General features: G+C 36.4%; 1 protein-coding gene and 1 non-coding gene across 2 annotated transcripts in view; one reads left to right on the forward strand and one right to left on the reverse strand.

Moving 5' to 3' along the window:
• Positions 1–558: 558 nt before the first annotated feature.
• Trnad-guc lies at positions 559–630 on the reverse strand. Its single transcript has one exon. It is a non-coding gene; the product is annotated as a tRNA-Asp (tRNA).
• Positions 631–2717: 2087 nt separating this feature from the next.
• Positions 2718–12265, forward strand: part of LOC113496977 (tyrosine-protein kinase Drl) — a 28769-nt gene continuing 19221 nt past the window's right edge. Inside the window, exon 1 of the mRNA XM_026876395.1 lies at positions 2718–3174. Coding sequence (XP_026732196.1) covers positions 3084–3174 — 91 coding nt within the window. The 5' untranslated portion in view covers positions 2718–3083. The remainder of the gene's footprint in view (positions 3175–12265) is intronic.

Genomic DNA, 12265 nt, shown 5'->3' on the forward strand with positions numbered 1-12265 from the left:
AACACGTAGGGACATTGATATGATTTTCTCTATCATACAGTCATACTTGTCTGAAGTAACACATAGCAGTTTGAAAAAAAAAATGATCCGAACTAGTTAGAGACAACACTTTTGTCTTAGGTTAGGAATGTCAAACAACAAAATTAGTGTTATCATTGCAAACTATTACACACTCATGATACGCACGCATTAGCCACTCGCTCTAGTAATGTAAATAAATTAGGCATGTATTTACATAAATGAATGTATAGACTGGCGGTCAAGTGGCAATGGAAGATAAAGAAAGAATTTGAACGTCGATAACCAAGGTCGTAACGAAAATATTAAAAATAAAAACATTCATTAGAGTTATAATCGTCTGGCCACGTGCAAAATATTGTTCGCCTAAAGGTAGGCTTATCGTGGAATATGAAATGTAAACAGATAAAATTTCTAAAATATGATAAAAAAAACTTCAAAACTAAGCACTCAGCTTATCAGCTTCATATAAGTCAATTCTCAGCACGTACACGGAGACTTCGTCCAAAACAAAAACAAAAGTAAAAATGCAAAAAGGATCTCTCCGGCGGGGAATCGAACCCCGGTCTCCCGCGTGACAGGCGGGGATACTTACCACTATACTACCGAAGATGTGGTAATAGCAAGCGAAATATTGAGTAATTTAACGATAAATTATAAAAGACAACTAAATAACTTAAAAGAACTTATTTATATATATAACAGAACAAAGTTAAACTAGTAATACAAAAAATTGTGATGTTCAGACAGTTTGGTTTTTGGATAGGCTTAGGCGCCATCTATCATCTACGGGAGTATCGACTTCAATCATATTCGTAACAAGAAACCTGTATTCTATCAAGTTCAGTTGTACTTGTTTATGCTGCTCCGTCCACAGATGGCACTGTTCCAACTTTTGTGTAAATAGTCTACTTCCCGCGGAGTTCCCGCAGTTAACTACTTTTCGGCGTGAGAATATTGGATAATGGAAATTTAAAAAAAAAAACATTTTTATAAGTAGGTAAGTACATGAACAGTTAGTCGGTACAACAAAGTAAATGAACCTCATGTATATTTCCAGACTTAAATAAATATATATAAATAAACAAATTATTTGAGAGTTGGTTGTTATGGAGTGCCAAACATGTCAGTACTTAGCTATGTTATCGATGAAATATAGGGCTGTGAATATTGTTGCTTCACTGACATTAACTACTTACATTAATTTGGCAGGTCCATGTCACACTACACGACAGTACCTTAAAAGGTTTTGCAAATAATTTTATTAAGGTTAGAGACTTTAATGGTAAACTCACTATTGTAATTTATTTCTTCGAGGAATAAAAAATCGACATCGGAATATTGAGAGTTCAGATAACCTAAAATATTAGAAAAATTATAATGAAATTCAAAATTAGAACTATTGTTTTTTTTTTAATTAGGTTGCACACTTGACAGAGTTGACAGCCCTATCAGTGATTCGTGAGAGGCGTGTTTCAAACTCGGCGGAGCGGTGAGCGCGCTCTATAATTTCGTACAAAATTGCGAAGAGAAACAAACAAGAACCTTGTTCAGTCGACCGATCTCGTTAAGGTTATGTGCCTTAATTACATTAAGATTTATACAGTAATTCCATGTTTACTCTGTTACTATGTTGGCAAAGTAACAATTTCTTTCAGAGCACGTTATTGACGCATTGGCACAAAGTCGATTATTCATAGCACAAAAAATTATGATCTATTAGAAATTGAGACAACAAATAGGTAGGTATAAGTCTTTTGCATGTATTTCGAATAATTTCGAAAGAGTTACCCATTAAATTATTTACCGAGATAAAATAAAAAAAAAACAATACCTACTTCAAAAATCAAACCTTTCAAGGCATCCATAGTTACATCTCGGCGCCTCGTATGGATGCAAGTGGCAACTGCAGTACCTACACTTTCACAGCCCATCGATCGTAACTCGTTGGTGATTCGAGATCGAGTCTGTTTACACGCTTGTTACTCACACTGAACTTCTCATTATTGAGACGGTGGCTGGCTCGTGGGTGGTCCCACACTGATCATGGACTTCGTTAACACTATCAATTTCATCTGATACTTGAACGCGATGCTTCCTTTACGAATGGTGTGCAGAATGTTGATTGGTATGTGAGATAGATAAAAAATTAAAAACGTTCCTAACAAATAAAAACTATCAGTATCGAATTATGTAATGCGTTAATAATTAATTAACATTTACCTATAAGGAAATATCTTTACCCCGGTTATAGGTTTATTTTAAGTTCTTACGTTTCTTAAGTAGCTTTTGATTCTGATTAACTAATGACATTAGCTACATAACATTTGTTTTTCAAAAATAAAAACACCTGTATTTTTTTAGAGTGAAAATGTACTATTAAATAAACTACTGAAACTACTTTCTGCCAAGAAAAGTTACTTAAAATAAATACCTACCAGGTAGCAATGCACATGCACGCATCCAAAGTAATATTTCACAAAACTAAAAACTCCCACTTCCTAACTTTTAAGTGTTTAACACAATGACAGAGCTTTAAGTATCGCCATCTAGCGTTTAGCTACAGTATTTATTTACAAGTTCTTAATCTATTGCTCTCTCACGTGCACCCTACTTGTTCTCTCGCTCTAACAAAAATATTCGTTGACTAACGCACACACATAGAATTTTACGCTACGATTTACGAAGCGACGCAACACACTAACAACCAGTTTGACAGGAACCGTGGCATGTGGAGGTAGTGCCGCTCGGTTTCGTAAAGTAACATTGATAATATCAATGTTTATAAACAGAATTCGATAAGATACAGAAACTAATACGTCTATTTATGAATAAAATAACAGACTTTTGTACAATAATGTGTTAATTCGCGAGTTTATTTAGTTTTTCTGTGGGATTTGTACGTTTTATTCGAGTGTGTAATCTTGTATCGGCGAGAACTCAGCATCGTTGATTTTGTTGGGACGGTGGATGAAAATGTGAAACAAATGTGTGCTGGTGAACTTTTCGTGGTTATGGACTTGGTGTTGATACTTTGAGACGCTTGTGGAGCTGGATCTGACAGTATGAAGTGTTTGGTGTTCTTGTTGATGTTGCCTGCGTGCCTGGCACATCTCAATGTTTATCTCAGCAGCGCCGAAGTGTGGAGGTTATTGGGTAAGTCGACCAGACATTTATTATTATTGTTCGATTACGCTATTATCGTTCACTGCACACCTATGCAAGTATTATCTTTGTTATCAGTTGATAAGATAGTTTTGCACAGGTTACAAAAATGCCCCAAAAATGTAAATTGAATTACTAACGGATGGGTAGACGGCACCAAATAAAAATAAAATTGAAATGTATGAATGTTCAACAATTTTGCAAGCAGGGTAGGTCTATTGTAAATACCGTACATTATAAATATTAATGTTTAGGGTATTTAGTACGTACATATAGGTATTACGCATGTTATGATATTATAAAAAGAGATATCGGTAAAAAAATCGAAGTAGGAATGGAGTTGCAGAGAAGATTAACTATGCCCAATAGGCAATATAAAACAATCGTATGCTAGATACATAGATATTTAACCTAGATTACAAGGACTTACTTTTTATCTAGATATAACCGATTATTATAATATTTTCAATAACTTATCTTAGTTAAAAAATAGAAATCGCTATCAACACACTATCGCATTTATATCGCTAAATAGGTGCCTAATTAGGGATTTGCTAGACATAATTAGAACTAAATAATAAATCTCTTTTAATCCATAATCTTCAGTTTAATCTATTGGATAAACTGCCGTAATTAGTTCTTAGAATATCAGGTGTATGCGAGAACCTTGAAATTATTAAAATACTTATTTTCAAATATCGCGTCAATCAATTACTCGAAACAAATACTTTATACAATTTGGGTGTAAAAATACATAAGGACATGACAGACCGATAATGTTGAGCCCATAAACAATATGACGTTATCATAACATTCAGAACCTTACTAAAACTCTACTGTTCTTTATTTTTTTTTAATACTTCTCATTCGAAAATCAAACATTTTACTTACCTGGATTAATTTGTCCAACATACCGTTTTGTATCATTGTTTATAATATGTAGAGATGAACTTAACCCTACTAGCCTAGAAATTATACAATAGATTAACTTACATAGCATAACATCGTAAATCATTAATATTAGTCTTCGTTGTTTGGTGTACGAAACAAAGGTCGAAATGTATTATTACTTTTAACACAACTTTAAATAGTAAAAAATCGTCTCATCTAAGGCTTATTTTTAATATTCTTAACTAGGGGTGAACGTGAATCGTATTGCGGGCCATCTCTGTACTAAGTTAATCGCATTAACTGAAATTAACTGTAAGCTTATTTTTTAGTAACGGTAAAACTGTCGGTCTCATCTAAAACATTATTAAATATGCTCCGGGAACATTGTTTCTACGATGAGGGCGATAATCCCACGATTTTAATTAGACGAACGTCACAACTAATACCTTTGTACTTGTCATTTATGTTTGAGGTAAGCTAGAGTGACATCTCTGAAAGGGCCCGTGCGCGCGCGCAGGTAATGGGCTCAGCGTAGTGACGCTCTCTATAATAAGCAGCTTTTTTTGTCCCACTCTATTGTACTAACCTGACCGAGACTGCGTGCAATCCATCTTTGTCAACGACTAAAGCATCTGCCTTTTATTCTTGCCTAAAAATTAGAATCATAATGAACAATATAAGGACCAAACGGGACCTTCTCTTTCCTAACGTGATAAATAGGTTACTTAACTTGACGAAAACTTAAACGGTTTCTGGACAAATTGGGCAGTAAATTATAATAAATGTATGTTAATTTAAAATTACCTAACGTAGAACAAACATGTGAGCTGTTAGGAACGGCACCGAGCCATTACCTCCATACATAGCGACAGATAATTTATTTTAACGATAATAACATAAAAATTAACATATCACATATCTTTATGTGTTATCTGGGAAATCTTCCATGGTGCCGGGCGGGTGGTGTATCGAGCGGTTCGATCGGCCCAGCGGGAACATGCACGTTATTTATTTCTCATGACATTTATGGACATTCTATGAACCAACGCCAATAAACTCGATGCCTGAAATGCGTAATCTGATGCTCTGTGACAAATATTTTATCTCGTATTGATTAAAAACTACCTTCGCAGAACTTAATTTTATTTGCCTAGGCGATTATGAATATAAAAGTTATTGAACGCCCACACGAGTGAACTTCCGACGGAGAATACAAATTAATAGGTTTAAATGTATAATTTATTATTCGTAGTTACAAATATAAATATCGCTGACTAGTTATTGAAAATAAAGGAATGGGTAGTATAAATAAAGTGGAAATATGATAGCAGTGTCCAATGCTTCTTGTTAGCCCGGCACTCGGACCAGGGCCGGGAGAGGCGGTATCAGACGACAGGATAGTTTATGGTCACCAGTTATCGTTCATCTGTATTCTGTACCAACTTACGAAGCAACTAACATCCAAGTCTTACGAGTCCAGCGTAAAAAGACTCTAAACCTTATTGACTTATTGTTTTAACGAAGCCCCGTTGTAAATTACTTTTTTCTAACACAATTACTCTTTGTAAATCAGGCTGCAAGGTTGGAGTGGACAAATGCAGACAATAAAAATAAACAAAAGAACAATGTTTTGTAAGTCGCTCAAATCCTACAAATTGGACCATTATTTGTTTCTGTGGAAAGGTGGCTGCACCCATTGTTCTGCACGCAGCCCCCACGTAGGCGCGAACCTATAATATTTCCTTGCTTCCTTGCTTGATGCAGCCGAGATAATACCAACTCGTTACTTATAATGCTGGCTTATTGGAAAGTTTGGTTTGCCACGAGAGGAAAAGTAATTTTGCGGTGATATAAAGCAAAGCAAAATAAAATGAGAACAGCTGGACTGATTACTGTAATCATATTTTCTGTAACCGCACAAATTTTGCTTGATTACGTCACGTAAAAAGTCTCTAACGGTATATGCTCTATAAAATAGGCGAATGCAGAAAAATATCTAGGTACAAGGTGTTGAATTTCTTCATCCGACGAATGTAAAAATATCTTGTAGCGTCGTCTTGGGTTTCACGGTTGGAGCTGTGGTAAGCACATAACAAAAAATCTTGAGTAACTTGATACTTAAATACAGTATAAGATTCCATCTAGTCACCGTAACCCCCTCACACGGTAACATAATTGTTCATTTTGAACAATAACAGATGCAAGACTTATTATATAAAATTTTGTAGGAAACTTTATCTAGACGTATTTATATTGGTGGCCGTGGATTTAAAATTTCGTTTGTTTTCGTCACGTTTCCGGCGTGTTATCTAACTTTGTTATCTAAAGGACGATCTTTTCTTAGACCTATACCAATATTATCAGTGCCACGTACACTTAACTCACCTACGTGTAAATCGTCACAAACCAGAGCTTATCCGTCGCATCCGGGCAATCATATCTGCAGATAACATTTCTTCTGCCACTCAGGTACAAAAGCGACAATAGAACGAATAAAAACATTTCGAAATAGACATTGTTATTTTAATAAATACTATTAATGCTGCATTCAGCGCGCACCATTCGGATCTCGTCCCCCTAAAACGGAGACGTCGTTTAGAGAATTAACAATGAAATATTTCAATAAACAGCCAACGACGGCGCAATATAAATATGGGCTCGCGTCCTTCTCGAAACTATTCTTTATGTAAATACAGTTGACACTCGGGATGATGTGGAGTGGGCCCTAAATAAATTTAATTTCATGGATGGTTGGATAGTAGTTTTTAATCTGTGGGGGTGTGATGTGTCTCCTGTGCAGGTGCGGCTTAGTCGAAACACGGTAAGCTGACGTGATCAGAATGAGGCGGGGTTAATTACTGAATGCATTTTGAGCATGTATCACAGTGCTTTGACGCATTGTGAGGTGAATATCGAGATAGGTATATCTATCACAGCTATGACATGGTATAACATCGTTAATCAAGGTATTGAAAAGACATTACCACTAAACTACGGACGATTTATTTTGGAGTGCATACATGCTGGTTGTATGGGAGGTTAATTTAAAAGCAATTATGAAGCCCCTGTCGACGCGCACTGGATAGCAGAAATAGAATTAGGTGCGCACGTAGTGCAAGCCGCGGGCGACAGACGGAGTACTCGGCTAGTACCGCGCTAGTACCACGCTGGTACCTATGCAGTGTGTGCTCTACATGAATATGCATCTCGTTATTTTCAATTACGCTTGACGTCGGCTTAGCTTTAATCGTTTAAGCCCCGCAATCCATAGTCGTCACCTCATGCAATTTTAATGATTAGTCATTGTCATAGCTTTATTAAATGCATGTTGGTTTGCCATTCATTACACTGTTCGGATCTGAAATTCAAATTAAATGCAATGACAGTGTAATTATATGTTAGTTTTGTGCTAAGCTCCGCTTTCTTAATTGTTGAATGCTAATGTCTATTCGCTATTCATATTCAATTGTTTTTGTAACGAATAAATAATATAGGGTATACTAGCATAAGTAACGCTCTCTTCACGTTTGTTAGTTATTCTGATAATTTGAACAACAAGAAAACCTTCGTCGTCTTTATATCTGTAGAGGATGATCGATATAGCGTGGGCGATCCATTATTTTCCAAGTAAGGTGTAGTTTTTGTTCGAAAAGCTATGACAGAGAAGAACGTATGACAATACACCTTATACAATTTGAAGCCTTTGCAGAGTCGTCTGATATAAGGTTATGTGTAGTAACAAAACCTATTGATACGTAACTACATTGTCCTACTTTTAATATTAGCTATAAAAAGAAAGAGATGAAACATTCGCAAAGCACCAAAAAGGATTTATGCGAGCTAGCTTCCTTCTTTGTTTCAAAAACTTTAAAATCAACAGCTAACAAAACCTTTATAAATAACGTTTAACAGTTTGTAGGGTTCCTAAAGCTTTTTTTTGTCCAGCAATCTTGTTAGTGGTTCCTAAGCTTGTGTAAGTCTTTACAACAATCAGTCAAGTCACTGCGGTTTGCTAGCGATTTACGATCGACGTTTGCAGATACAAACTTAGTTGTTGTACGAATATGAACTTTTGCAGAAGAAAGTCTTTGGACAAATAGTTACTATTGAGCGTACTAAAATTGTAGAGACTACGTTAGTAATAAAATACCTATATACAGTATGTATGAGAAACCCTGCCCGATCCTTGAAGGTGAACAGGGTGCAAAAAAGATTGAAGAAAATCTAGGTCTGCATGTTATAACAATAACATCATAACATCAAAATATAGTTCGTAAGCACGGAGTTCTTCAGAATTTTAAAAATTTATTATTTTTTTCCAGGAAAATTGTTTTATTTCCAAGGAAAAATCACAAGTACTTAATCATTTCACTCTACTCTCGAACCCCTTATTGTCAGGGCAGGTTTTTTTAATACACATTGTATATTTTAATTCAAGCTTCAATAGCTATAATCTACACTGATGTAAAATAATTTCGATCTTTTTCCTTTAAGTACAGAAGATTAACAACCCTAACCATTTTTGGGAAGTAGTAGAACTATTAATTACTATTAATACGCAAGGACTTTACAATTACAATGGCGCTAAATGAATATTCCATACATAAGTAAACAATAATATTTAAACACTTGTTTGTCTAACATATTATAATAACATGAACATTAAACAGTCCTGAGAACAAACGCTTTAATTACATTTATCAAGTAATTGTTCAAACATTACAATAATAGAGTTTACATTAATATCTGACCTATCACTTGAATACTGATATTATTATCAATTCGCATTACATTCCTCGCCTGACGCGTTTATTACGCAGTGTCCATTAAACTATGCTAACTAAACAATGCGAACCCGCACGTGCACTATAACTATAAACTCCTAACATATCATAGAAACTCGATTGTTCAGCGGTAGAGAGGGATGGAGCTACGTAACAGATAGTCATTTCTCCTTTACTGAGAGAGCTATGTCAATGCCAATAGAAATGCTATGGCCGTGTTATTTTCTCACCACTAAAGTGTTCTACTTTTTGTCCTAGTCGCCAGATATGTTTACAAGGTGCAAGACATCTCGTTATGTAGATCGCGCAATTTCCACATATTTTTATGACGCTGAAGTTACTTTTTTGCCCAAGTTTTTGTTATGAATTTCGTGTGGGTATGAGTTTAACACATTTCGAAATGTTAATTGTTTACTTTGTTAATGTCAGCTGCTGTTTTTAAGGCAATTAATTAGTATATCATTAATATAGAATACCAAGTTGCAAAAAGTTATTAATATTATTTGATGACTATTTTGATCGATTACAGCATTTATTAGAACTAAAATATCCAAGTAACTACACAAATGTAAACCGTGAAATGTTTTACGTCCATAGTGACAACTTGGCAATGTATCCAGGTCAGTCGACGGCTGAATAAATAGATCTTTTATAAATAACACGTAACAGCGGTATTAAAAGACCGGGAGAAGGCACGGCCAATTTGTTCCCTGTCCGTGTTCACTCAATTGGCCAATAATAAGGAAAAACGAAGTCTTTCTCACATTTTTACACTCAAATGTCAAGGTTAAAGTTCGTCCCTCGTCTACAAAGATTACTTTCTAAATCGTATCGTTTCATCTCACTTGTATCATAAAATACCACAAATAAATCTAAGAGCTGATGCAAATCTAAAAAACAGGCGAGAAACTAAAAATGTGTAGAAAGCTCAACCGACCGTTGAACTGACATTGAAAAATCTTTATGCTGTACGTGAACATATCGCGTGGAAAGATCAACGTTCTAAAATTACTTTTCTCCACGTGATCGATAGTTGAACATATTCAAAATAATGGTTTCGGGCGTTGGCGAGGGTCGAGCTCTCAATCACACCTCGGTTTGTGCCGGCTAGGCAATTTGCCCGAATGGATGGAGATGTCAACGCAACAAAAAGCTTCGATCGATCAACGATGCTGCGCTGACGCATGTGTCGCGCCGGTTTTGTGCAACCTTCTACTTACATAACTTTGTTAGAAGTTTTTTTTTATTTTATTATATTGAAAAGTTGCCCCGTTTTTTTTCATTGTATTCCGAATAAAAAATGAATTTTATTGAATAGCTATTGATTAACTTCGAAAGCTTTTGAAACCGGCGTGAAAACTGTTTAATATTCTAGAAACTGCGCCAGTAGCCAGACGTAGGTTTAAATATGAAGAGTACTGCATGTTGCAGTAGCATAGGTTGTGCAATTGAACAGATAGAGAGGGGTCAGAAGTTATGCGACCCTCGGGCCTCGAGCTGGCGAGCGCGCACCGACGAGCCGTCACGTCGTGTCCGTCAGCTGCCAGCGATGACGAGCCTGCACTGAACCCAGTATAAGCTCAGTTTAAAATCTGACAGTTCTCCGACCATGATAGATGATATACGTGCGTGTGGAATGTGCCCCAACCGAAATAGCAACCGACTCGACATGGACACTCGTTAACGTTTTAGCTAATGACATTACGGGCTTAGTTTTGTTTTTGTTCGGCTATTAAAGATGAGCTGTATGTTTGTTTTCAGGCCGAGGATTACCGACGTTGACCTATAATCTCCTGTCCATAGTTAATAGCTCACGAAGGAAGTATCTCGCTGCGCGACAGAGCCACGAGCACAATATTAGAACTCCCGTTGCGGTGGCACACGACTATTATTTTATATTTCCTTTGTGTGCGACGTGAGCTCAAAAATGTGCCATTAGGGATAATACTGTGACAACTTAGTTGGCTACGCTGCGTAATTGAATAGGCGTCCGGGAGCCGGCACGCGTCCGCGCTCTGCTTTATGAGAATATGTGCAAGTAAATGTGTCTAATGTAATGTGCTATTACGCGTGCTAAGGCTCATTATTAAACAAATCAAAGCCGGTATTATCTTTCTACAGACACTTCGCGCCATAAAAGCTCCAGTGTTGTAATGCTTTCGCGTCTCTAGCACATTATTTAAATTGGATGATGCACTCAGGCGTAGTGTGAAGGACATTTACAAGAAATGTTACAATTTCACACCTCAGTATTAAGCTTGACAGTTGCTCCCTAATTGATATACAGATTTGCATTTACAGCAAACTAATCCACGATCAAGCGTAAATGGCATGAGCCGGAGTTCTTAGTCATTGGATATTTATAATACATAGTATATTAGGGTAAGGAAGTAAGGACCACACACACGTGTCGGTGGGCAGACGAGCGCAAACACGCCCGGCGTCGTGTCCGGCCATACCTGCCTCTCCCAGCTTCTGTTTATGTGTACACACCCGCTTAGCTAAGCGCAGTGCTAATCAGTTCTAAACACACCACCACTATCATTATGAAACTCCATTCTTTCCCTAGTTAACAACGATAAGTCTAAAGTACCTACTTTCACAGATCACAAGTACTCATTATGTTTAAACATTCAATCAAAATGTGTACCTTTACATTCAAATGCTTTTTCTTTTAACAGTGTTTTTGTTGGCAAAATATTTGTGTTACAAGTCATATAACCGTAATTAAGGACCGTGAAATATGGTCCCACTCAATTGTGTCGTAGTTTCGTGACAATACTGTATTTACGGAGAAGGACCGAAAATAAACAAACATCGCGTACAATCGGACGAATAAATATGGTGGCACAATGCACGGGCCAGCACGTCATAATAAGGCAGTGGCTTTTGTACGGCCGGCTGTAAATCATACAGTCCTTTGAAGAGAATGGCACACCATAAATAATGCCCCAAAATTCGGCTGCGATGCTCTCCACCGGGACATTTTTGTTGCCCGTGAAGAGAATTCTAATGGCGAAACAAATTAATCAATGGGGTCGCGGCATTATAAATATTTTTTGCCACAAGTTCCATTGTTATAAATGTTTATGACTGTCGATATAGCCCTAAACGTTTTGCCACGGGAAGGTACTTTTTTATACCACCAATACTATAAAAATATAGCTAGTTATTATAACTTACGGAGTAAACAATGAAAGCTCAGTTCCTTAATGTGGTAATTGTTTCGATTTAATAACGTTACGCTTAAAATTAAAACCGGAGTCGTAAATATTGAACTGCAGCCACTTGAGATTTTTATGGGTTCGTAAGAAAGTAATTAAAGTTGAGCATTATGATAGTATTGAAGAATTTAACGCGGTCGACGTTGTTACGACTCAACTGAGCTTTAATGGTTCAGTGCACCC

The sequence above is a fragment of the Trichoplusia ni genome, chromosome 8 (genome assembly GCF_003590095.1).
Source record: "Trichoplusia ni isolate ovarian cell line Hi5 chromosome 8, tn1, whole genome shotgun sequence".
In the NCBI taxonomy this organism is placed as follows: domain Eukaryota; kingdom Metazoa; phylum Arthropoda; class Insecta; order Lepidoptera; family Noctuidae; genus Trichoplusia; species Trichoplusia ni.